The 26,614-nt window shown below is 52.2% G+C and overlaps 1 protein-coding gene across 1 annotated transcript in view; it reads right to left on the bottom strand.

Annotated features, from left to right (window-relative positions):
• Positions 1 to 25,659, bottom strand: part of KIF3C (kinesin family member 3C) — a 34,481-nt gene extending 8,822 nt beyond the window's left edge. The window contains exon 1 of the mRNA XM_033145242.1: positions 23,967 to 25,659. Within this exon, the coding sequence (XP_033001133.1) occupies positions 23,967 to 25,376 (1,410 nt within the window). The 5' untranslated portion in view covers positions 25,377 to 25,659. The remainder of the gene's footprint in view (positions 1 to 23,966) is intronic.
• Positions 25,660 to 26,614: the final 955 nt, after the last annotated feature.

Genomic DNA, 26,614 nt, shown 5'->3' with positions numbered 1-26,614 from the left:
GTGTTGGTGGGGAGGTAAGAGGGTTGGAAACAGAGGAGAGGACCTCGTGGTTCCGCCTTTCTCCGCACCGGGTTCCAGAGCTGTGAAAAAGGGCTGGCAAAGCCCAAGAATGCCCCCAGCCACCGTCCTCCATACATAGGGCATGCCCAGCTGGCTTGCCGACCTCTGGCAAGGAAGGAGCTGTGGGCACCGTGCCCCCTTGGGTGCCTGTTCCCAGGCCTTGGTGCTGACACATCCCACGCTGGGCTGGCCCACGGCCAGGACCACGTCTCTGCGTCTGTCCTCCCTCCCTTCCTTCCTCCCTTCCGCACTGCTGTCAGGCTCCACAGCTGCCGCCGCCGCCTGCAGGACAGCTGCAGCCCCAGCTTGCAAGGCACCCTTCCCTTCTTGCCCAGAGCAGCCCCCTCCCCACACAAACCCCAGCGGCGGAAGCCCCCAGCTGGAAGGCTGGCGGGCAAGTGGCTTTCAAGGCAGTCAGGGACTGGGGATTTTCCATGGAGAAACCAGCCCCCAATGAGACACCCCCCCCCCACACACAGAGGGGAATCTGGCTGGAGCATGTGAACTTGCCCCCTGGCGCTCTCTGTCCATTGATGAGGTGCAGAGAAGTTGTTTTCTTTGCAAAGGAAAGCTCGGGTTCTGAGTTGGGGCAACTCAGGGGTGTCAGGATTCCATGGGCAGAGAACTAGGGAAGATGTGGGCTGAAGAAAGCCACTCGGCTTGGACTGTTAAAATCACAGAATCATAGCACGGCAGAGTTGGAAGGGACCCCAAGGGTCATCTAGTCCAACCCCCTGCAAAGGTGGCCATCCAACCTCTGCTTAAAATCCTCCAAGGAAGGGGATCAGGTGTGATGTTTTGGAGCAGGGAGGAAGAAGTGCGAATGAGGACGGGCCAGAACCAAAGAGGTTGCAAATGAACTCTGGACCACAAGACCTCAAGGACAGCCTCTTCCCATGTGAACCTACCCGGACCCTGAGATCATCTTCTGAGGCCCTCCTTCGTGTGCCCCCTCCAGAGGGTGGCAACACGAGAGCAGGGCCTTCTCTGCAGTGGCTCCCTGTCTGTGGGATGCTCTCCCCAGGGAAGCTCACCTGGTGCCTTCATTATACACCTTCAGGTGCCAGGCAAAAACGCTCCTTTTTAACCAGGCCTTTGGTTCATTTGACTGACATCCTATGCTCTTCTAAAAGGTGTTTTTGTGGGGAGAGGGGCTATTGGGTTGTTGTTTTTATTTTTACTATGTATTTTGTGGTTTTATATCTTGATTTAATTCTGTGAACCGCCCTGAGACCCCCGGGGTATAGGGCACTATAAAAATTCAATTTTTAAAAAATATAAAAATAAAAATAAATGGCCGCCTCAGGGGATGGACTTGTGGCGTCACTGAGGGTTGCCGAGATCTGGCAAAATCCACCAGGAAGCCCTTTTGAACTGAGCGATGCCCATCTCCTTCCCACTTGAGGACCCCCAGCTGCCTGTGTGGCATAGTGACAGAGTGTTGGACTAGGACCTGGGTTCAAATCCCCCACTCGGCCATGAAGCTCACTGGGTGACCTGGGGGCCCAGTCGCTGCCTCTCAGCATAACCTACCTCGCAGGGTGGTTGTTGAGGTTAAATAAGAGAGGGAACCATGCTATGCAACCTTGAGCTCTTTGGAGAAAAAGGCAGGGCACAGATTAATGAATAAAGGTAAAGGGACCCCTGACCATTAGGTCCAGTCGCGGACGACTCTGGGGTTGCGGCGCTCATCTCACTTTACTGGCCGAGGGAGCCGACGTACAGCTTCCTGGTCATGTGGTCAGCATGACAAAGCCGATTCTGGCGAACCAGAGCAGTGCACGGAAACGCCGTTTACCTTCCCACCAGAGCGGTACCTATTTATCTACTTGCACTTTGCCGTGCTTCCGAACTGCTAGGTGGGCAGGAGCAGGGACCGAGCAACGGGACCTCACCCCGTCGCGGGGATTCGAACCGCTGACCTTCCGATCGGCAAGCCCTAAGCTCTGTGGTTTAGACCACAGTGCCACCCGCAACCATGTAATGAATCGGTAATGGCAATAGTAATGAATTCTTCACTTCAGGTGCCAAAATAGCCTGGCCCCAAATATTTTGGAATCCTGAAAAATAATCGCCTCATGGTTACTGAGCATCAGATTCCACTCCAGGATTTTCCCCAAACGGAGGAAGAGGAGCAAAAAAGGGCACCGCAGCTCACCCACGCAATCGGACAGAGTCCTTGTCGGAGACTGCCAAGCTCTGTGTGTGTGTGTGTGTGTGCAGCCCACCAGCTTCCTCTCAAAACATCCCCCTCCCTCCCTCCTCTCCCACAGGAGGTCCCTGTCAGCTCTCATAACATCGCAGGGGCCTTGGGAAAGCAAACATGCCCTCCCCATGCCCATCAACAAGGCCCTCCCCGGCAGAGGATAAGCCTGGCCACCATCGCCCACACCCTTTCAGGTGCATACAAGGGAGGGCAAAGCCTGCCCCCCCTTTCTAGGTCCCTTCACCCTGGCCTTTGTCAACGGGCTTCCCACACGGGTGGCTATATTTACAGCCAGGCTGCCTCAGAAGCCCAGTTGCTGGGGATAGCAGAATCATAGGATTGCAAAGCTCGAGGGGACCCTGAGGGTCATCTAGGCCAACCTCCTGCAATGCAGGAATCGCAGCTGAAGAAGCCCCGGCAGGTGGGCATCCAACCTCCGCTTGAAAACCTCCAGGGAAGGAGCGTCCAAGACAGGCGGTCCGTTCCATTGCCAAACGGCTCTTACTGCCAGAGTGCTTTTACTCCACTTTAAATGCACGCATGTAAAGTTCTGGGATGCTCCCGAATCGCTCCCACAAAATACAGACAATCTGGAGGCTCCCTTAGTCTAAGCAGCTTCCTATACTCCAAGGAAGGGAATCTGCAGCTCTCCATAAGGTTGTTGGACTCCCAACTCCCAGCAGCCCCAGCCAGGGCGGAAGACTTCCTTGAAGGTAGACTTATGAAGCATACTGAAGAACAAGGCTTGCCGAAGCAGAACCAGCATGGCTTCAGCAAGGGTAAGTAAGCCGTGTCTCACGAACCTATTTAGGTTCTTTGAGAGCATCAACAAGCAAATAGATGGAAGGTGATGCAATTAGCCTTTCAAAAAGCTTTTGACAAAGCACTTCACCAAAGATTGAGTAAGCTATGGGAGAAGAGAGATCCTCTTGTGCATCAGTAAGTGGTTAAGAAACATGAAGCAGAGACTAGGAACATCTTCACTGAGCAATCCGCTGCAACCCCAAGGTCTCATTCCTGGCCATGACTGGTATGAAGGAACAGAGTCAGTCAGGACACTGGCAGAGTGTCAGTATTTCACAGGGGGCGGGGGTGCAAGCCCACACTGAGAAAGACAGGTTTGTGCAATTGAATTAAAAGCACTCTGTTGCCTTAGCACAACAAATCCACTTTAAAGAAGAAAGCAATGTTTTGCAGTTTGGAAAATGATGGGGGAATGAATGCATAGCAAAATGTTGGATGAACAAAGGAGTAACGAGATGACATCAGAACACCTCTGTTATAAGAATCTTAGGTGCCAAATATAAAATAAACGTTCATAAATGTACAAGGCAAACCCATACGTAAGTATATAAGCCACGTGTCTGAAATAGTACAGGAGAGCAATCCTGGAGCCGTTTTGACTCTCACAAATTGACCTCAATATATTTCTCTGCAAGGAGGAAGGAGATGGGAAAAACCTTCCCATTGTCTTTTTGCTTACAAATCCTGTCTTAAGGGCGCATTTGTGTACTAATAGGGTGAGCCTGTGACCTGGAATCAGGAACTGAAGTATTGACCATCACAAAAGAATGGCCAGGCTGCCCAGGCGAAGCAATCAGTGACCATTGTCAGTTATCCTGACAGGCAGGATTTCTGCTGTAGATGCCTCCTCCTGTGATGTTTTGGGGGGTGGTCTTGGACTACAGAGGGTGGGCAATTTCAAAAGTCTATATAAGAGCCTGCACACCATTGTTCTGGGTTCCTTTCCTCCCTCCTGCATGTGGGGAACGGGGACCCTGTTGCAACAGTTTAATAAAGATCAGGCTTACTAGCTGCTTTGCTTCTCAATATTCTCTGGTTGGCCTCTGTTAGAATCCTAGAATCCTAGAGTTGGAAGAGACCCCAATGTCCATCCAGTCCAACCCCCTGCCAAGCAGGAAACACCATCAAAGCATTCCTGACAGATGGCTGTCAAGCCTCCGCTTAAAGACCTCCAAAGAAGGAGACTCCACCACACTCCTTGGCAGCAAATTCCACCGTTGAACAGCTCTTACTGTCAGGAAGTTCTTCCTAATGTTTAGGTGGAATCTTCTTTCTTGTAGTTTGAATCCATTGCCCCGTGTCCGCTTCTCTGGAGCAGCAGAAAACAACCTTTCACCCTCCTCTGTATGACATCCTTTTATATATTTGAACATGGCTATCATATCCCCCCTTAACCTTCTCTTCTCCAGGCTAAACATACCCAGCTCCCTAAGCCATTCCTCATAAGGCATCATTTCCATCATTATTTTCTCCTACCAATAGGGAACCCACTTAAGGACTCTATATGGGCTCCGGAATACCCCATAAGGGAAAAGGAGCAGTATTTTTTCTTATAAGACCCCCAAACCAAATGAGGAGGGATGATCATTTCATATAACTACTCCACAAACAAATCAGGATGAATGCTGATTAAGGAGTTCGTCCGGATGAGCCCCGTTTCATTTGCTGACTCTAGCGAGTTCTTGCATCAAGGGAGCAGGAGAACATTTCGCCTTCAGAGAAGGAGTGTCTGTGTGCAGATATGCTGACAATTTTCAAATGAAAGGATGATGGAAAGATGAGGAAGCAGGGAATTGCTGTTCATCCCCTCTCCCGGAGAAAAGATGTGCATCAGTGAGTTTAAAATGCAACAAGGTAGATTTCGGCGATCCATTAGGGCAAACTTCCCATCCAACAGATGCACAATCCCGTTAAACCGAGCCCTTGGAGGTAAGCCAATTTCTGTATATTGTAATCCGTGGGATTATTGCTGCCACGATCAAACACAGCTCACCAGCAAAATAAGCTTTCTTTGGAAATTGCCCACCTTGGATGAAACAGCTGCCCTTGCAAGACAGACACTCCCAGACACAGCCACTCAAGGAAGGGAGAGAACAAAAAGTCCCACTGGTCTCTGGGGATAAATTCCGGGAGGGAGAAAGAGGGTTTGGAGTGATACTCATCTGTGCGTTTACTTGCTTGCTTATTTAAAAAAATGTTTCACTTGAAACACCGCCTGGCAGATTGAGGAACAGCTGGACATGATCCTGGACTGAACATTTTGAATAATCTTTATATACCTTATTGGCCAGTGGACTATCAGAACTCTTCCTTACTTCTTTCTCTTATCTCTCTTTTAATCTTTCCCTTCTAAGATTTCAGGTTTGGGGTTTCCTTCTGCTCTCTATCTATATTCATGTTTTGTTTATAATAATAATAATAATAAACTTTATTACGGTCATAGACCAGCAGAAGAGAAAATAAAACGATAGTACATAAAATAAATATTTCTTAAATATCGTCTTTTAACAATACTATTTCAGATCCCATGTTAGATTAAAATTAAGCTAAAATTTAATGGGCGATAATTCCATTTAAGTATTATCTACTATGGTGGAGGCTTTATCGCTGTTGTCGGTTGATATCATGACGCGTCTCAGTCTTGCTGCATGATAGCAAAATTTAGCTACAGTCATAGTTCGCTCTGGGTTGATGTCCTCAATTAAGTATCTAGTCAGCATTTCAATTGAACGGCCTGGTAGATTTTTTAATAGGGGTTCGATTAACTCCTTCCTCAAATCTCGATACAGAGTGCAGTGTAGGAGAACGTGGCTAATAGATTCGATTTCCTTGAGATCACAAGGACATAGCCTCTGTTCTACTGGGATCCGAAGATATCTACCAGTTAGCAACGCCGAGGGTAATGCATTAAAACGAGCCCTAGTAAAGGCCCATCGGTGTCTCGGGTTTTCTAACGTCTTTAGGTAGATAGCTGGGTGGTTTGGGCGGTGCTCATACAGTTGTCTGAGCTCATACATATGTTTTGTTTTGTCTTTTGAGGCCCGCTGTTTTGGGTAAATGAAGATACACACAAGGAGGAGATGGATGGATGAAGGACCCTCTTTGAGCGGCATGGAAGGGACGGTCTGGGGGGGCCGCTGGGGGAAGGGGGCATTGAGGCCTCCTGACCACCTTTCGCTGCTCACTGGCTGCAAGCTCAGGGGGTCCGCTGCTCCAAATACCCTGCATCCAGCACGCTTATATAGGTCACTGCAAGCAGCCAATGCGCTTCCGTTGGCACGGCTGTAACTGTTTCTCTCCCCCCCACCCACCCACCCACTGGCTATTCTATGCATCGAAGCCTCTCTCCTTCCCAGGGGGTGCTTCCTGGGGCAGGCGGGTGTTGGGGGGGGGGCTTGAAAGGGTTTCTGCCCGCCTCTTCTCGCTGCCTGCATTGCAATTTCACCGGCATCTGTCTCCGGGGAGGCCCCTGCGGCAGGAGCAGGCTAACTAAATGGATTAAAGAGTGAAACTGGAAACCGCCGGCACCACATGCCGCCGTAAACACACCTCTGCCAATTGCACACTTATTTGCACTTAGAGACACACTCGCCGCGCCTTCGCTAGGCACTAACAGACCGAGCACATGCGCCATCTGCTCTGGAGGAGACCCAAAGAAACCCGTCTCGGAAGGCTAACACACACACACCGTTCCATAACAACCTTATTCAGTTTCACAAGGATGCATTAAAAGGAGAAGGAGAACATCATCATCAGGCCAGTGGCCCATCGAGTGCGGCATCCTCTTCAACAAGATGCTCCAGAGAGGACAGCTACAAGGATTCAAACACCATGCCATCTCTCCAGGGTTAGAAATCAGCCAGGCACCAGGCACGTTTTGCAACAGGCGCAGGTCCAATGGCAACTGCATGGAGATCTCTGGATGCCAGGTTGGCAACTGGGGAAACCCAAGAGTCACTTAGAGATGGACCCGAAATATTTTCCTTGAAGCTTGAATTTGTTTTAGTTACAGGTAGGTAGCCGTGTATCTGAAGAAGTGTGCATGCACACAAAAGCTCATACCAAGAGCAAACTTAGTTGGCCTCTAAGGTGCTACTGGAAGGAATTTTTTTATTTTTTATTTTGTCTTGAATTTGTTTTATTTGATGCAGGATTGTTTTATTTGATGTTTTAACATGTTTCTAAACCGCCTTAAGACTTGTTCTTTAAATTATAATGCGGAATAGAATTGAAAACAACAACAACAACAACAACATCACTCCTCTGCAAAACAAAGAACAAAGGCATTCGACATACCCTCCAATGTTTCCCCGATGAAAATAGGGACGTACCATTCCATAATGATAATTTTACTATTTATACCCCACATATCTTACTGGGTTGCCCCAGCCACTCTGGGCAGCTTCCAACATAAAAACATAACAAAACATGAAACATTAAAAAACTTCCCTGTGCAGAGCTGCCTTCAGACAGGGCATTGGATAACTCCATATCCTCCAACATTTCTCACATGAAAATTGTTGTGATATTATGACATGACGAGCTGCGAACGCTGCAGCAAGGTCACAAGACTCAAGAGTCATGTTTCCTCTCTGTGGGAATTACACTGGGCATACCAGCTCCCACACATGTGATGTCATTGTATTTTACTATTGTACTTTCTTCTTTCTGTTTTGCATCAGGAGATGCAAGACGCATTAAGACACAGCTCTGAATTATGAGCTGCTACGCAGAGACATTCTGCTCTAATTCTACAATAAAGTAGATCTTAGCCAAATGGCTTGTGTATGTTGTTTTCAAGCTGGGAACAACTGCATATTACATTGTGCCCCTGGACTCTAGGAGCCAGAGGGCACGGAAGCTTCGTCCGTCTTGGGGGTCAGTCTCTCAACTTGCCCCCGCGGGAAGTTTTCATAACATTGGTAGCAGAGGATGGTTTCCGAACATCGGACCTTTGATGACTTCTGCCTGATGTTTATCTGCCGGCAAAGAAAGCAGCCTTAAACTGCGTGCTTCGTTCCGGGGGAGTTATTTCGTGCTGAAGACGGCCGTTTCCCGCTGTGAGAAGAAGACGCGTTAATTGGACTGTGAGTAGCCGGACTGATTTACGAGGCAATAAACCTCAGAAGGCTAGGTTTGTTTGCTTAATTTGCTTTCTGAAGACAGAGAGTGAAAAGCCTGCTTTATCGCCAATATGGCAAAGGATAGCAAGCAGAGCAGCAGCTCCCTTTGTCCACTTCTCACTGATGGAAATTATCAGACATGGCGTATTAAAATGGAAGCTGTGCTTACCAGGCAGAATTTGCTTGATGTGGTCACTAATGCCCCTCCACTGCTCCCTGGCCCTCGATGGCTGAACAGGGATAATCAGGCGAAGGCGACCATTGTTTTGCATCTTGACCAATCTCAGTTAATACACGTCAGAGATTTGGTCCACGCTAATGATTATTGGGTTGTTTTGCAAAATGAACATTTAAGGATTGCGGCAGGAAGTTCCATGCTGCATTTCCAACGTCTCACCAACCTAAGGTTAAAGGAGGGAGACAATTTGCGTTCGCATCTTAACCATATGAAAGAATTAAGAAGTGAACTCGCACAACGCAACGTTCAATTGAACGAAGATGTGTTTTGTTTCATGGTTTTGAATAGCCTCCATGCCGGTTATAGTGCTATTGCATCACAGCTAGGTGCCCTGGATGCTCAAAACTTAACCGTTGCCAGAGTCTTCTCAACTTTGCTAAATGAGCAAGATCGTTGTGCTGCTCAAAATGAGGCTAATGGAAGGGGGAGTGAAGCAGAAGCGTCCTTAACCCCACCTAGTGGTCCAACTGAGCATGTGCAAGCTCTTAAAGTCATACGCTGCACAAACTGTGGAATGAGAGGACACAGTTTCCAAACCTGCAGAAAGCCCAAGAAAGGATCTAACCAACAAGGAGGTGGATCTACAGGCAAGGCGCAAGCCAAAGTCTCCAAAGGGCGCACATTTGCATTGCTTACACAAGGCGTGCAGGAGCAGGATGACATTGACATTGACCTGGCTTTTGTTATTGACTCAGCTGCCAGTCACCACATGACCGCAAACAAGCGTTTATTTAAGACTTTTAAGAAGCTGGAATCCACCGTGTCGCAGGTGAGTGGAACACACCTGAAATCGACTGGAGTTGGAACTGTTTATCTTCAGAGTCTCCAGCTGTCTATCAGCAACGTGCTATACGTCCCAGAAATTGCCTACAATCTGCTAAGTGTACCGCAGCTTACCGAGAAGGACTGCGAGCGCAGACTGCGCAAAGGACTGTGTACAATTTTTAAAGATGGAGAAGCTATCTTTACAGCTCAGAAGAACAAAGATGGACTGTTTTTACTGTCTTTTGATTCAAATGACTGTTGTTATGATGTTGTTGACTCTTATTTTGCAGGTGCTGCTAAGTCCAAGGAGACTACCAAACAGCCACGCAGAGAAAAGGTCACAAGATGTTTCCAGCAGGTCTCTGCTGATGTAATAGGACTTCTGCCAAAATCTAGAGGCGGAGCTACCTGTTATTTATTGCTGTGTGATCAATTCTCTAAATTCTCATGGATTTACACTATGAAAAGTCCGCAGCAAGTCTTGGCCAAGTTCACTGAATTTTGTGCTAAGATAGATTTCATGCATGATGGAAAAATTGAATGTTTGTATACTAATCAATTACCAGTGTTTGATTCACAGGAGTTCAAGGACTTTCTAAGTCAACATTGCATTCGGCACAAAGTTGCTGTCAGCCAATCATCATGGAACAAAGATTTGTGTGTTAAAATTAACACAATACTACGTGAGGGTATGCAGGCGCAATTGCTAAGTGCAAAGCTGTCTGACCAGAATTGGGCTGAAAGCCTATCTGCCTTCACATATGCTTGGGTCAGGAGTGTTCCAAAAGGAATGGAATGCTCACCTTATGAGATACTGTTTAACAGAAAGCCTTCTGTTAAGCATCTTAAGGTTTTTGGTTCTCAGATGTGGGTGGAATCACTTGAAGGTGCAACCATCCAAGGCATTTTTATGGGCTATGAGAAAGGTCAATACAGAATTCTATTGCCTTCCTCTAACACAGTAATTCTTACTCAGGAGGTAGAACTTACTGTAAAGCCGGAGACACAGGTTCTCCAAAGCTTTCCCATTGATGTCAATACATATGAGGATTCTGACACCAGCAGTAGCAGTGCAAGCTCAACCACGGCTAGTTCCGACACAGGCGAAACTGTCATTGAGAGAACTCATGCTATGACCAGGCCATCTACAGATGATGATGTGCTAGAATCTTTAGAGCCACTGTTTACAATTGGTAAAGTTTCTCCAAAAAGTCCTGTTCAGGAGAAACTCAGCAAAGAAGATCTACATCTTATGCGTAGATCTGAGAGAGTAACAAAGGGTCAGGCGCCCAAACGTTACTCCAAAGAGTTTGCAATCTCAGCTGTTGCAAATGTAGCTGTAGTTTGCACTCAAGACAGAGACACTCAGGCTCATTTCACAGATGTGAAAAGGCCACAGCAACAGGTTGCAAAGTTCAACACTGTTTCTGCCAACACACACAGAGCAAATGCTCTGGTCCCCTGGAGAGTTGGTTATCAAAGGCTTCAACTGGTAGAACCAGTCTCAGAGAGTTCCAAGGATGGAACAAAGACATCAGATTCATACTGTGTATATGATAACTGTTTGTTTACTTCTGTTAATAATGCCTTAACTTTCGCCGCTCTTACATTGTCTAATATCGGGGGAGGATGTTGTGATATTATGACATGACGAGCTGCGAACGCTGCAGCAAGGTCACAAGACTCAAGAGTCATGTTTCCTCTCTGTGGGAATTACACTGGGCATACCAGCTCCCACACATGTGATGTCATTGTATTTTACTATTGTACTTTCTTCTTTCTGTTTTGCATCAGGAGATGCAAGACGCATTAAGACACAGCTCTGAATTATGAGCTGCTACGCAGAGACATTCTGCTCTAATTCTACAATAAAGTAGATCTTAGCCAAATGGCTTGTGTATGTTGTTTTCAAGCTGGGAACAACTGCATATTACATTGTGCCCCTGGACTCTAGGAGCCAGAGGGCACGGAAGCTTCGTCCGTCTTGGGGGTCAGTCTCTCAACTTGCCCCCGCGGGAAGTTTTCATAGCATTGGATAACTCCATATCCTCCAACATTTCTCACATGAAAATAAGGACGTTCTAAGGAAATATCAACAACCTCAGATATGCTGATGACACAACCTTGATGGCAGAAAGTGAGGAGGAATTAAAGAACCTTTTAATGAGGGTGAAAGAGGAGAGCGCAAAATATGGTCTGAAGCTCAACATCAAAAAAACTAAGATCATGGCCACTGGTCCCATCACCTCCTGGCAAATAGAAGGGGAAGAAATGGAGGCAGTGAGAGATTTCACTTTCTTGGGTTCCATGATCACTGCAGATGATGACAGCAGTCACGAAATTAGAAGACGCCTGCTTCTTGGGAGGAAAGCAATGACAAACCTAGACAGCATCTTAAAAAGCAGAGACATCACCTTGCCGACAAAGGTCCGTACAGTTAAAGCTATGGTTTTCCCAGTAGTAATGTACGGAAGTGAGAGCTGGACCATCAAGAAGGCTGATCGCCGAAGAATTGATGCTTTTGAATTATGGTGCTGGAGGAGACTCTTGAGAGTCCCATGGACTGCAAGAAGATCAAACCTATCCATTCTCAAAGAAATCAGCCCTGAGTACTCACTGGAAGGAAAGATCCTGAAGTTGAGGCTCCAGTATTTTGGCCACCTCATGAGAAGAGAAGACTCCCTGGAAAAGACCCTGATGTTGGGAAAGATGGAGGGCACAAGGAGAAGGGGACGACAGAGGATGAGATGGTTGGACAGTGTTCTTGAAGCTACCAACATGAGTTTGGCCAAACTGCGAGAGGCAGTGAAGGATAGGTGTGCCTGGTGTGCTCTGGTCCATGGGGTCACGAAGAGTCGGACACGACTGAACAACAACAACAACAACAACAACAACAACAACAAAGAAAAGGCGGGAAATTCCGGGATCAAATCAGAAACCAGGACGGCTTCTCTAAATCAGCGATGTCCCTGGAAAATAGGGACACTTGGAGGTTCTGATTCTATTTTGAAAATTCTTTCTAGTAGCACCTTAGAGACCAACTGAGTTTGTTCCTGGTATGAGCTTTCGTGTGCATGCACACTTCTTCAGATACACTGAAACAGAAGTCACCAGATCCTTAAATATAGTGGGGGAGTGGGGAGGGGTATTACTCAGAAGGGTGGTGGGAATGGGTGATAGGCTGATAAGTGTGGAAAACCTGTTGACGACTCTAAACGGCTGCAATTAGTCTTGCAGGGAAAGGCAAGGGGTGAGATGGCTAAAGATGGCTTTGTTATGTATAATGAGATAAGAATCCAATGTCTTTGTTCAAACCAGGTTTCTCCATGGTTTTAAGTTTGGTGATTAGTTGCAATTCAGCCACTTCTCTTTCCAGTCTATTTCTGAAATTTCTTTGTATTAAGACAGCTACTTTGAGATCTTTTATAGAATGTCCTGGGAGATTGAAGTGTTCTCCTACTGGTTTCTCTGTCTTGTGATTCCTGAATTCAACAAGACAGAGAAACCAGTAGGAGAACACTTCAATCTCCCAGGACATTCTATAAAAGATCTCAAAGTAGCTGTCTTAATACAAAGAAATTTCAGAAATAGACTGGAAAGAGAAGTGGCTGAATTGCAACTAATCACCAAACTTAAAACCATGGAGAAACCTGGTTTGAACAAAGACATTGGATTCTTATCTCATTATACATAACAAAGCCATCTTTAGCCATCTCACCCCTTGCCTTTCCCTGCAAGACTAATTGCAGCCGTTTAGAGTCGTCAACAGGTTTTCCACACTTATCAGCCTATCACCCATTCCCACCACCCTTCTGAGTAATACCCCTCCCCACTCCCCCACTATATTTAAGGATCTGGTGACTTCTGTTTCAGTGTATCTGAAGAAGTGTGCATGCACACGAAAGCTCATACCAGGAACAAACTCAGTTGGTCTCTAAGGTGCTACTAGAAAGAATTTTCGATTTTGTTTTGACTATGGCAGACCAACACGGCTACCCACCTGTAACTGATTCTATTTTGGCGACCATAACCTAAGTTTAGGGAGCCATTTGGCGATTCAGTTATATATTTGAGTTTCTAAAACTGCGACTCTCCCCTCCCGTGGTTTCCAGCCACTGGGATTCAGAAGCGTTTACTGCCTGTGACCCTGGAGGCAGAGCAGTGCCATCCTAGCTGGTAGCCAGTGAGAGGCCTCTCGTCCTCCACGAATTTGTCCAAGATGAAAGACACGCAAACCCTTTCCCTCTCTCCCTGGCAGTACAACGTGACCGTGGCAGGAGGTTCAGGCATTGCCAGTCTGCATGAAGCGACCGTCTTGTGCTTTTGGAACAAAAGCATAAGTGCTGCTGTCATAATTGGAACAAGCTGGGATATCTCTCTGTGTGAGTGCGTGTGCATCTCTCTTTTCCAGTGAACGGACACGGATCTTTAGGTCATGCAGTTGTGGGGGGGGGGGGAGCTGCTTCTGATTATCAAGGCCCAGAGAGCAGTTTGGGACGAGTGCTGGTGTGGGGAGCCTTACTGCAGTGGGGAGAGATATCTATATTTCCTTTCTTCTTCTTTTTTTACTAAAAGGTTCTCTTGGATTGGTCGCAGAAGAACTATCCTTCAGTGAGTTCAAAAGGAGATTTAAGAACAAGCAAAAAGCAAACTGGATGGTTCAATTTCGTTTCCTCTCTGTTTCTCATTTTTCCAAGCTGAAATTCTCCGCAATTCTGCAATGGTTTGGGTTGTTTTTAAAAGACTCACCAAAAACTCAAAAGGGTCTCCGTTCTCCAGAGCCATGCCCCTTGGCGTGCCATTTCCCCTGACAGACACATTTCTGATTTCGCAAGCAACGCCTGCCAATAGCACCCATGTTTCTACAGTTATTGTCACCACCAGGTGGATTTTACGCAGCTTCCGCCTGCTGCACACATCTTTGCGTGGTTTTGTCTCATCTGGTCGGGGAGCCACATCACAAGATCTGGAGAAGTGAGAATTTCAAAGGCCAGCTGCCAAGGAGTCAGGAATGCAAATGGAACAGGATTTCTCCCCTGCCCCACCGTCTGTGCTGAATTTCAAGAGCTCTCCAGGATTTCCGGCAAGAGTCTTTTCCCAGCCCTCCCTAGAGAGATGGGGATGGGGCAGGGTGTGGGTGGGTGGGGGGTGAACCTGGGACCTCTCTGCATGCAAAGAGTGCTCCACCCACTGAACCGCATGGCCCTTCCCCACTCTGAGAGGCAGCTTGTGCAATCCAGGGGTCATGTTTCAGCATTCTCTGTGATGTGGAGGGGCATCCTGGCTTTTAAAAAAGAAAATGCTTCTCAGTTCAACAGAGGGCTGATTATTTCCCATCTTCTCATCTCTCTTCCTTCCCTCCTCCCTCCTAGATTGAGAGACTCGGACAATATTAAATGCTAAATGATGCCTTGCGGTTGGTAGTCTGGGGATCATCTGGGTGGGATGACAAACAGCCCCCTTCAGGGACTCATCCTTGTCTTTCATTACACAAGAAAGCTTTTCATCCATCAAACAGGGACCAATAAATTGGGGGTCCCTCCCTTTCTGTCTATTTTTAAACATTATCTCATGCTTTGTTTCCATTCCCACTTCTCTCCCTGGAACATGCCGGAGGAAGCACCCTTGAAAGAAGCATCCTCAGCCAGAACACCCGTAGAAACACAGAATTTTAGAGCTGGAAGGGACCCCCAAGGCTCATCTAGTCCAACCCCCTGCAATGCAGGGATCACAGCCATCCAACCTGTTTGAAAACCTCCCCTGAAGGAGAGCCCACCACCTTCTGGGGTCACCTGGTTCACTGCCAAGTAGCTCTAGCCACCAGAAAGTTCCTCCTAATATCTAGGGGGAAATGACTTTGGAAAGCTGGTTTCATGGGATCAAGTTCATCAGTTTTGTTGAATGAACTAAACTAAGTAGTTTTAATAGGATTTTGAATCAATGTGGAATTCATCGTTCTGAATTTTATGGTGTTGCTATCTGCCTTAGTGCATGCTGCTATTCTGAGTGGAGCTTTCCGTGGGGCAGGCACTGGGGATGAGTTTATGGAACCAAGGGAGGAACCTAAAGCAGTTTGGGGACACTTCTCTTCCCTAAAGCGAACCAGGATGATTAGGTAGGATGGTGGAGAGCTGCTGCAGACTCCCCCGCCAGCCAGCCAGCCCTTCCTTGAGACTTCGCAGCATCCTTGGGCAACTTATGACACGGGTGAGCTTGTCGCACGGTTTTCCCGTGTGCAAAAAGGGAAGAGGGGCTGCATGCTCGCAAAGCAGCTACCCTCGAAAGGACGCGGTCGTAACTGAGACGGCGTGGAATTAATTTCCCAGATATTGCAGGCTCTTGGGTCGCTCTCTGCCTATTACGCCAGCTCCTCTTCATATCTTGCTGATAACATTGTGGAAAATTACTTCCAGCCTTTCAAAGGGCACTCCCTGCTTTCAGGCAGAAATGACCCCAGGTCTGAGCTCATCATCAGCTCGGCTACTCTGACAAGGCAAACAAGCTCTGCTGACATTTCCCCGCAGCTGAGGCTGCCCCAGAGCTCCTTTGATTGGCATCACCTCCCCAGACCCGTGCAGGGCAGGCGCCCGGCACCGCAGGTCAGACCGTTCTGGGTCCACCCGGCTCAGCAGCGCTTAGGACACTGGTCGGCAGAAGCTCTCAAGGGTTTCAGACAGGGCAGGGGGGGTGGCCAGCCTTACCCAGAGACACCGTGGGGGCTGAGCCCAGGACCCTCTGCATGCAAAGCAGCTATCAGTCTGGCCACCGCTCCAAGGAGCAGGTCAGCAATAAATCACACAGCGTAAGTGGAGTCAACTCTTTCTTAATGGAAACAAGGTCTACTCAGGAGGCCAGGCCTAGAGAGCACAGAAGCTCACCCTGGGAGATCTTGCCCCTATGGGGCAGTTGTGGGGACTGAAGTTTCCGGCCTTCCCACAGCTGACTAAATCTCCTCCTTCCCCAGGTCCTTCCCAAGCAATCTGAGACTATGCCGGTGTCTCTGTCTTTGCTCCTTCTGCTTCATATCTCTCCTGGTCTTGGGAGACCAGTTGGGGGAAGAGCTTGTTGCAGCAGGAGGGGGAGACCCCCTGGCTTCTTCGCCAGCCCGACTGATTTCTGCCTCTTGTCCTCCTGCTTTAACTGCTGCCTCTGAATCTGTACTGCTCTCTGCTACAGACTCTTCCTGCTCACTAAACCCTGTTGCCTGTTCCCCTCAGCCTGCTCCCTCTGACCAGGCATCATCATCCCACCACCAACCCCCTGGCTCTGAGCCTTCTTCCTTTGGGGGTTCCCAAACTGGTGCCCTCTCACCACTCCTCAGCATCCATCCAGTCCAGGACATCAAGTTCCCAGGGGCCACAAGGTTGTCCCGCACGGAGGGTGGCATCACAGAAAAAGGCCTCCTGGTCCCCTGCCCACTCTGGGCATGAAGGGAGGAAGCTGGCTGGGGTGTGTGTGTGTGTGTGTGTGTGTGTGTGTGTGTGTCGGGGTGCAGATGACTGCCAATTTGTGATTTTGGAATTCTAAGCCAAGAAAGCAACCACCACACCTCCCTTTTGTGTGTGTGTGGGGGGGGAAGATGAACATGGGGAGCTATGGTAACGGATCCTGCCTAAATGCCACCAAAGGAAGTGCCTTACAGATCTTTGCTCTGGAGAAGAGAATTCCCTGCAATGATGCTCAGCGGAGTCGGTTGCCGGGCAACAGGTTCTCCTCCCACCTTTTCCCTCCGGAGATGCTCTGCCCAAAGATCTCTCCTGTTGACAAATGCTTCTTCCTGCTCTCCAGCCCCCAAGATCTTCCTGGGTGGATGTTGGTCTCTGCACTCGAATGGTGCCATCAGCCTGGATCCTCCTGCCCCCCCCCCGCCAATCCACACTGCACACTGTGAGACAACTGTGGATGCAGCCCAGATGTGTATCTTAGAGCCACAAGGCGGACACCCGCCCTGCAAATGTGTTTTCAAAGAGCACATTGGGGCCAGAGAGGAAGGTGCAGGAGAGAGAGAGAGAGAGATGTTGGAGGAACATCTGCCAGGGATTCTTTAGTTGTGATTCCTGCATTGCCGGGGTTGGACTAGATGACCCTCAGGGGTCTCTTCCAACTCTGTGATTCTATGAAGCAGCTGGCCAGGCTAGGCATCTTGGCTCAGTGGGCCTGACCGATGGGGCTCTCAGGATGCCCCTTGCGTGGGGCTGCGTGTGCCTCTTGCATGTACACAAAACAAAGCAGAGCAAGGGAAATGTGAATTCTGCAACCTGAGCCATCCCTGCTCCCTTGCGCCATTAGTTCTGCGGATCTGGTTCCTTCCCAGCACTCCAGCATTGCTGATGGCAGGGAACGCCCTCTGCCACCTGGGAATCCGGCTCAGCCCTGCCTCCTCTAGCTTCCTGACACCAGCTCTAGGTTCTCAAGCCCCGCTTGGCCACCAAAGAGAAGCTGACCTTCCCAAGAGGCCTGGCTGCCTGGGATGATGCCCTCCACAGCCTCCTGCGATTCCGCTCCGCTCCTCCACAACCGCACGGCCTTGCAGGAAGGAGAGAGCAAAATATGAGCAGAGCTGGAAGCCGTCCAACAGCAGCCTTCCGTTTGAATGCCAGTGAAATAGAGGGGGGGGAGCCGGGCTTGGTTGCCCAGCACTGTGGCCCCCCCGCCGCCCCCCGCTGCCATTATCAGGATGCTGCCGCTGCTGCCTCCTCCACCAGACTGTTCTGCCAGGAAGAATCACATCTCCGATGCCTCTCTGCCTGCGCACAGAGTCATTCCCGGAGGAAGCCCGGCTACTCTGCCTACCAGTAAAACTCTCGCCCAATTCGCTGTCAAAATTAGGTCAGGCTCCTCTCACTATTGTGCTTCTCGAGATCCCTGCTCAGAAATGATTTCTTCATAACATGGTAGTATGAATACTCTCTCTCTCTCTCTCTCTCTTTTATATATAAAAAGCACACCATTGTTATCAGTGCCACAAATCCTGCAAATGGAAACCAAACACAAAGGTGTCTTAACACCTGAGCCACAGATGGGGGGGGAGGGGGCTAAGGGAAAGAGAAAGTATTTGTTGATTTTTCAAACTCTCTCCTGTTATTCCAGGTTGTCTCTCAGCGGTGGAGAACCTGCTCTGTGTGGAGGGGAGGTTTCTAAGCAGAGGTTGGCTGGCCATCTGTCATGGATGCTGTAGCCTGGACTCCTGCATCGCAGGGGGTTGGACTAGATGACCCCGGGGGTCCCTTCCAACGCTATGATTCTAAGGACCCGGGTTCATTCCCTGTGGCCTCCACCCCACTTAGCCGCTGGCCTAGAGCCCTGGAGCGCAGCCGCCAGTGGCAACAGACACTCCCAGGCTAATGGGGTTTTTGGCCTGCTTTGGCCCCGCAGGGACCTTCGTCTCTCCAAGCACCCGACCGCTTGGCCCTTCAGAGTCCTCGACACCGTGGGGGTTGGCGGAATGCATTGCGTTCATTTCATTTTGCCCCTGAACATTCCCCCTGTGAAAGGCAGCCTTTTGCAGAGGCCACTCTGCCCACCAGCAGACCCTTGCAGCTGGCATCTCGCCTGCTCACCTAAGGCGAGCAGCAAGCGTCCCCAGGGGAGCCCGCCCCCTCCTCCTGCCGTTCACATTCCTCCAGCCGGGGAGCTCCTTCACACTTCCCCTTAAAGAAGCTACCAGGCCCCTGGCTTGCTGTCCTCCCTCCCTGCCCTGCCCAGGTTGGCAGCAGATCCAGAGAAGTGTCCCTACTCTGAGTCAGGCACCCATTGTTCCATCCTCTGCAAGGCCTGGGTCTGTTCCCTTTCTTTTCTTTCTGAAATGTATATCCCCCCCCCTTCTCCCCAAGGAGCCTCTGGATTGGCTGTGCCAAGGACTGGACCTGGGGGCTTCTCCTAGGACCTCAGGGTGAAGGGTGGGCAATTAATAGTAATTATTAGGATTATTAATTTGGAGGAAGGAAGTTGCAGGAGGAGGAAACACATGTTTTCTGGGGGGGGGGGGTGAACACACCTGACATGGAAATACTTGGGACATTGGCTTGACTCTTGACACTGCATCATGGACTTCCTAAACATGCACTGCAGGGGGGTTGGACTAGATGACCCTATGGGTCCCTTCTGACTCTACAATTCTGTGAGTCAATAAACTATATTTGCAGCTGCTCACGCGGGGCTCCTGGCAGCCGCTTTTATTATTTTTTCATTATTTTATTATTCGTACCCCACCCATCTGGCTCCAGTTCAAAGGGTGGGGGCGGAGGGGCCCTCCCCATCTCCCCCTGCCAGGAGAAGCCCATAGTATTCATGTATTCATTCATTCATGGCGTTTCTACCTCACGTTTTCCTCCAAGAAGCCCCTGATCCTCCCCATCCCTCACTTAATCCCCACAACCACCCTGTGAGGTAGGCAAGGCCAAAAGTGACTATCCCAAGGTCACGCCCAGTAAGCTTCATGGCTGAGTGGGGATTCGAACCCTGGTCCAACGCTCTGAGCACACTTGCTCTGCTTCTCCCCACACCATGGGGGCTGAGAGAGGGCAGCTTCCTCCAGGACTCCCATGGCGGGGGGAGTGGAGATGACACACCCGACCAGCCCAGATAGGGGACTGGGAAGCTGGACGGCTGCTGGAGGGGAGGGGTTCCCTGCGCGACCCCCTTCCCACCCCTCTCTTCGCCATCCGAAGACAACGGGGCCCTTGATTCCCAAGGCTGCCCTCGACCCACGCCTGCCCCTCGCTAATGGCATTGTCCTTGTTCACTGGTGGGGGGGGAGCGACAGTGCCGGACAGAGGGGGCCATTCATGCAGGCGCTGCCCCCATCTGCCCCCCCTTCCCGTGCAGCTGCGAGGGGTCGGCCGGATGGAGCAGGCACCCTCTGGAAGCTCAAGCAAGGATGAGCCTGGCCGAGCCCAGAAACAACAAGCACGAGAGTGCCCCTGGGCATGTGCAAAGGGCGTGTCTCTCGCCACTGAGCAACCGCAGGCAGGATCCAGAGATGGCAGCAAAGGGGTTCCAGGAGGTGGGTGGGGCAGGAGATCTGGGAATGATGCGAGGTAAAAGGTGGGTGGCAAGGATAGCCCCACTCTGTATCCCACCAAAACCCCGCCTCTCTCAGAAGCACAGAGTTGCAAGGGACCCCCAAAGGACTTCTAGTCGAACCCCATGAAATGCAGGAATCACAGCCGAAGAATCCCTGACAGGCACCCACCCAACCTCTGCTTAAAGACCTCCCAGGGGAGACCGTTCTTGCCCTCAGAAAGGTCTCCCTGATGTTCAGCCGGAATCTCCTTTCTTGTAACCAGAAGCCATGAGTTCGAGTCCTACCCTCCGGAGCAGGAGAAAACAAGCCTGTCCCCTCTTCCATGGAGCAGTTGGAGATGGCTCTCCTGTCCCCATTCAGTCTCCTCTTCTCAGGCTAAATTTCACACTCATATTGGAAATATGCGGATGCGTTGACAGCGACTGGTTCCCCCTCCTCTAAAGGCCAGCTCTGGTTTGGGATTGCAGTGGGTGAGGCCTAACCCTTTCGTCCTGCCGCAGTCCCAGTGAAGACTCCCACCCCCCTACTACCTGAGAAATGCTCTGGCAAGGAAGACCACTGGCCACGGAACACGTTTCCCCCGGATTTGCTGTGGCTCATTAGCCCCTCCTCCAAGGTCCCAAGGGGAGACCTACTCGGGGGCCAGTTTTTGCACTCTGCACGTGCTCTGAGTCCTCTGAGCTCTGCCTCACCAGGCGTGCCACCCTGTCCCCCACACTGCCTTCTCCCCTCACAAATCCACAGAGGGGTCCTGAATTCTCTCTCAAGGATCTCCATGGCTCGGCTTTCAGTGCCAAGAAGACGCCCAGAGAACGTAGAAGAGAGTGCCTCTGGGCACGTGCAGAGAGGAGAGGACTGTTCCCACACCAGTGAGCAGAGCCAAATGAAATCCCCCTCCACCGAGCATTCAGGGAAGGTTCTCCAGCCCTCTCCAGTCAAAACAACACATTCCCTTTTTTCCTGTCATGCAACAGACCCTTCTGCAAAGTCAGAAACCGGGGAGGCTGGAGAAGCAGGATTGTGACCCTCCCTGCCTAAGGCTGTGGGCAATGGGTGGAGGTTTGCAAGGGAGTCAGGGTGCGCTTTAATTCACCCTCATCCGGCAGGGCTTCTGAGAGCGTGAAGAGAGAAGTGTGCCTAGGTCAGTTGCGGGGTTTACTTGGCCAAGATGGGCCAGTGGTTTGTATGTGCATGATTCCACCTCCTAGGCCCCAGAACTGAGAATATGCTTTGAGTTGTGGCTGCAGGTTGTGCGGCTGAGCCCCTGCTCTGTTCTGGTTCAGGCTGAGCCCCCCAGGCAAGCTCCTGGGAGTTGTGCGGGGACAGGGGAGGGCGGACCCAGCAGGGTCCCAACGAGGCAGAGCTCATGCGGACGATCCACAAAGGGGGTCCAGAGGGAAGCACTCTGGCCATGCTCAGAGACACCCTCTTTGTTATGAGGCTCTCACATGCAGGGCCGTCTTTACCCAGGGGTGCAAGGGGGGGAACCCAGGGGCCGAATTCTGGGGGGGGGGGGCGCCAGGCACTCGCCGCTGAAGCTGCCTAAACTCTTAACTATCTATCTGTTATGAAATAATAAATAATTTTGATCAAGCTAGAAAACCAAAATAGATACATACCTAGGTATTACCAAAATGCATGCCTACTGTTTCACTTCTGACTTTGTGCGCTTATTTACCAAAGACGCACCGCGCCAGCAGCGGCGCTGGTCATTCTCAACGGTGCCGTGCACGTGAAATTAACTAAATTTGGGGCGCTAAATTTGCACCCCAGCAGCACATATGCTAAAGAAAGCCCTGCTCACATGATCAAATTGAGCCTTGGCCTACACACGGGTCTGAAGACAAGAGAGAGGGCAGGGGGTGTGGAACAGGATTTCTCGGAGGAGAATGTGATCTACTTTCATCTTTCGTTTATTGCTGCTCTCCCTCCAATGAGGCATGGGGAAGGCGGGAGGTGCTCACACAAACGCACACTTTTTATCCTCACAACGGCCTCCTGAGGTAGGCTAGCCGGAGCGAGAGGCGCAAGGTCACACAGTGAGCCTCCTTAAGGGTAAGTATCTCTGCCTGATCTGGCAACTTTTAAAATGCTGCGTTCCTTTTGGGTGGGGGAGCGGGTCAGCCTGTGACCCGTCTCTGCTGCCATCAGCAGGAAATTGTGCGGGGTTTCTGCAGAACAGGATCCTGGTATTCTCTGGGAGAAGGGGGCCACCTCAGTGGGTCAGAGCAGGGCTCTCCGGGAGTGGAGTCCGGGCGCAGAGACCCCGGCCTTCTCTCCTGGACCTCCCTGTAAACTTGGGCTTGTGCCCCCCAGTGCCACCCCAGAGAGGACAGCACGGAGCCAGTGGCCAGCACCCCATGGCAGGCATCTCTCACCAGAGTGGGCTGGAGGCCAAGTCTTGGGCTGGGGGGGGGGCGTGCTGGGAGGCCTGAGACACACCCTGGTCCACGGGGTGCTCCTTCCTCCCCCCGGGGGCAGGGTGGGTGGCTTGCCCAGTGCACACTCGCTGTGGTTGTCCACAGCCAAAGGCAGGTCCAGGGGAGAGGAGCCCTCAGCTGCCCCCAGACCCATTTGCACAGGGTATCCATGAGGGAGGGGGGGAGTATTAGGTGCCAAAAAGGAAGGTTCCCCCCAAGAAGCCGCAGGCAGGGAGGCAGCGGCTGCGGCTTCTGTCAACAGCCACTTGGAGAGACAAAAGGAGACCCCCTTGGACGGGCAGGAGGGTCCTCTTAGCCAGCCCCCTCCCTGCCTCGGGCTGGCCAATGCGTGAGCAGGAGGTCACCTCCACACGGGGAGGGATGTGGCTGGAGGCTGCTTTTGTTGTGTGGTGGGAGGTGATTAGCCCCGGACCCCCTCCTGGGCTTTGTTGCCCCCTCGGCTCAGCCACTCCCACTGCGAGGCCAGATGGAGCAGCCCCTGCAAAGGAATCTCAGACATGACAGCGCAGAAACCGAGACAGCAGGCCCAGCCGCCACTGTGGCCAGCGCAAGCCGGACACCCAGGTGCGCCCGGATACATCGCGGCCCAGGAGGCAGAACGTGAGCCGTGGGTCCCTGGAGCCGCCGTGTGCAGGATCCCACCATTCCTCAGATAGCTGACACCCCCAGGGCCACGGACAGCCAGCACTGCGGCTTCACCTCCAATGGAAGGGACAGAGTTGGGAGGGGAAGTGGGCAAGGCTGCCAAAGGGCTGCCTTCAACCATCGTGCATGTGGCCTTGGAGACAGCCTGGGTGTCCTTTGCAGAGTCTTTGTCCCCCTCCCCACCCCCCACCCCTGAGTAATGGGCCTGGATACACTTGAGGGAGCTGGGTATGTTTAGCCTGGAAAAGAGGAGACTGAAGGATGAAATGAGAGCCATCTTCAGATATCTGGAGGACAGAGCAGGCTAGTTTTCTCCTGTTCTGGAGGAAAGGACCCCAACCAAGGGGTTCAAATGACAATGGAGGAGATTCCAACTCAACATGAGGAAGAACCTTCTGACAGTAAGAGATGTTCAGCAGTGGAAGGGTCTCCCTCGAAAAGTGGTCTTAAACAGAGGTTGGATGGCCATCTGTCAGGGAGCCTTTGGCTATGATTCCTGCATTGCAGGAGGTTGGACAAGAGGACCCTCAGGGTCCCTTCCATCTCTACAATTCTACGACTCCATGAATACAAGGCCCAGCCTTGCAGGGCTGGCGTGGGGGCTGCGCAGTCACTGCGTGGACGTGCAAAGGGCCGCCTCGAAATGGCCGAGCCTTACCTTGTACTTTGTGGCCAGGAGTTGCGTGGCCTCCTGCTCCTTCCGCAGCTCCTCGATCATCTTCTCCTTCTCCTGCAGCAGCTTCTGCTTCTCCTCGCTCACCAGGCTGTGGTCGTCCTGGATGGCTGCCTTCTCCTCCTCCAGCCTCTCCTCCTGCTCCTTCAGGTAGTTCTTCATGTCCTTCTCCAGACCCCCGTCCTCCTCTCCGTCCTCCGCCTCGGGGGTCCCATCCCCTCCGGCCGACTTCTTCCTCCGGCTGTTCCTCCTCCTCTTCTTGCTGAGCATCCCCCTCTTCTCCAGCTGGGCCTTCAGCCGGGTGATCTCCTCCTGGAACTCCCGCAGGAGCGTATCCTTGGGGTCCTCGTTGACCCGCGGCTTGTTCTTGATGTTCTTGGCCCTGTTGGCGAAGCGGAGCGTGGACAGGCTCTCGTCGTAGCTGTGCGAGGCCGGGCCCAGCGTGGCCACCATGATGGTCTTGGCGTTCCCGCCCAGGGAGTCCTGCAGCAGCCGGGTGAGCTTGGAGTCCCGGTAGGGGATGTGGGTGCTCTTGCCGTCCACCAGGGCCGAGATGACGTTGCCCAGGGCGGAGAGGGACAGGTTGATCTTGGAGGCCTCCTTGGGGCGCTCCCCCTGGGTGCCCATCTTGCTCTGGCGCTCGCTCCCGGCCAGATCCACCAGATTCAGCTTCCCCACGCGGATGTGGTCCTCCCCGTCGGGCCCCTCCTCGCTGCACTCCACCGTGATGACGAAGATGGCGTGCGAGCGGGAGCTGTACTCGTTCATGTTGGTGCTGCCGACCGAGCGTGCCTGGTTGCCCAAGTTCATGACGTGCTCAATCTCCTTGACGTTCTTGGTCACGAAGGAGGACAGGTCCTTGATGTACACGCCGGTCTCCGGGTTCTCCTTCAGCTCCATCTTCTTGCTCTGGTCCTTGGCCAGCAGATCCCGGATCTCCTCCTGGTAGATCTCCAGGTAGGAGGCCCTCACCAAGTACTGCTGGTTCTGCGAGCGGGAGATGTGGGTGAAGATGTGCTCGAAGGAGATGGGGATGACGCCCCTCTTCTCCGGGTCGGTCCAGGCGCCTTGCATGGTGTAGGTCTTGCCCGTGCCCGTCTGCCCGTAGGCAAAGATGGTCCCGTTGAAGCCCTGCAGCACCGAGTCGATCAGCGGGCGCACGGTCTCGTCGTACAGGTCGGCCTGTTTGGAGCTGGCGTCGTAGACGGCGTCGAAGGTGAAGGTCTTGGCCAGCTCCCCCGGGGAGGCCTTGGGGTTCCGGATGGTCACCTGCCCCAGCTTGACGTCCAGGTCCAGGATCCGTTCGTAGCCTGCCGCCTCCTCCTTGCGGTGCATCGGCCGGCAGCGCACCACCACCTTCAGGGCCTCGCTGCTCTTGGGCGGCCGGTTGGCCATGGCGCCGCCCCTGCCCCTGACGGGCTCCCCTTCGACCTGTGGCTGTCAGGGGGGCGGGCTGGGCATGGGGGCTTCTCCTCCCTCGGGCTGCTGCTGCTGCTGCTGCTGCTGCGACACTGGCACCGCTGCTGACAGGAGGCTGCTGCGGTGGTGCCTAGCGGTCCCCTCGCTGGGCACAATGGATGCGGCTAGGCGTGACCCGCTCCGGGCATCCCGCCGCAGCCCTGGAGCGCCCTGGGCCACCCATCCTGGCGCATCCCGCCGCTGGGCAGGGCAGGGCAGGGCAGGGCTGGAGTTGGAGGTCTTCAGCCCTCCCCTCTTGTTTTGGAGCGGGGGGGGGGCTGGCTAGCTGGCTGGCTGGCTGGCTCGTTGGCTCGTTGGCCTGCCTCGCTTCCTACCTTCGCGCGGGGCTAGCTGGCTGCCCGCCTAGAGCCGGCGCCTCCTCCCGAGGAGACCCATCGGCGGTTCCAGGCGGCGGCGCGGCCGGCCAAGGCTCCGGGCTCCCAGGGCGGGAGCCTCATTCATTGCAGCTCAGCAGAAGCAGCTGCTGCCTCCGCGGATGCGAGAGAATGAAGGAGCAAAACAGGAGGGAGGGGCGAGATGCTGATGCTGCCGGGCGGGGAGGGGGGGAGGGGAGGGCTCCCTCTTGTCCCCAGACCCAGCCCTCCTGCCCGCCCTCGCCCCGCCCATGCCTCGCAAAGCACGCCGGGGGCTGGAGTCCCGCCTTTGTTGCAGGCTGCGCGCGGGAGGGATGCAGCGGCGGAGAGGGATGCGCGGCGGATGGTACCCAAGGCCGCTCCTGCAGAGCAAGGCAGGCTGGCCTCTCCTGCCAGGGCGAGGGTGGGCAGCGCTCTGCAGCGGGAAAACGCCCGGCTGCTCAGGCAGGGGCTGAGAAGGGTGGGAGCCAGCAGCGGGGTGTAGCGGTTAGAGTCCCGTTAGAGTGCCATGAAGTGACCTGGGGCCAGTCCTCACCTTGGCTTAGGTTCTTCATCTGCCTCGCAGGGTTGTTGTAGGGACTGCATGATTGCCTCTGGGCCTATTTTGGGCACAATCTGTGTATACGGCCTCTCCTCTGGGTGCCCCTTTAAAACACCACCATCATTTATGGGTCTCACTTGGCTGGTATGTTGGGGGGTTGTGAGCACTGAGCCCAGGCTGGCAGCCTTATCATGAGGCACGGCAAGGACAGGGCCGGGGACAGGTTGGTCTGGGTGCTGCAGGAAAGGACAAGCAGATGT

The sequence above is a fragment of the Lacerta agilis genome, chromosome 3, assembly GCF_009819535.1.
Source record: "Lacerta agilis isolate rLacAgi1 chromosome 3, rLacAgi1.pri, whole genome shotgun sequence".
In the NCBI taxonomy this organism is placed as follows: domain Eukaryota; kingdom Metazoa; phylum Chordata; class Lepidosauria; order Squamata; family Lacertidae; genus Lacerta; species Lacerta agilis.
This window is presented reverse-complemented; position numbering and strand designations above follow the sequence as displayed.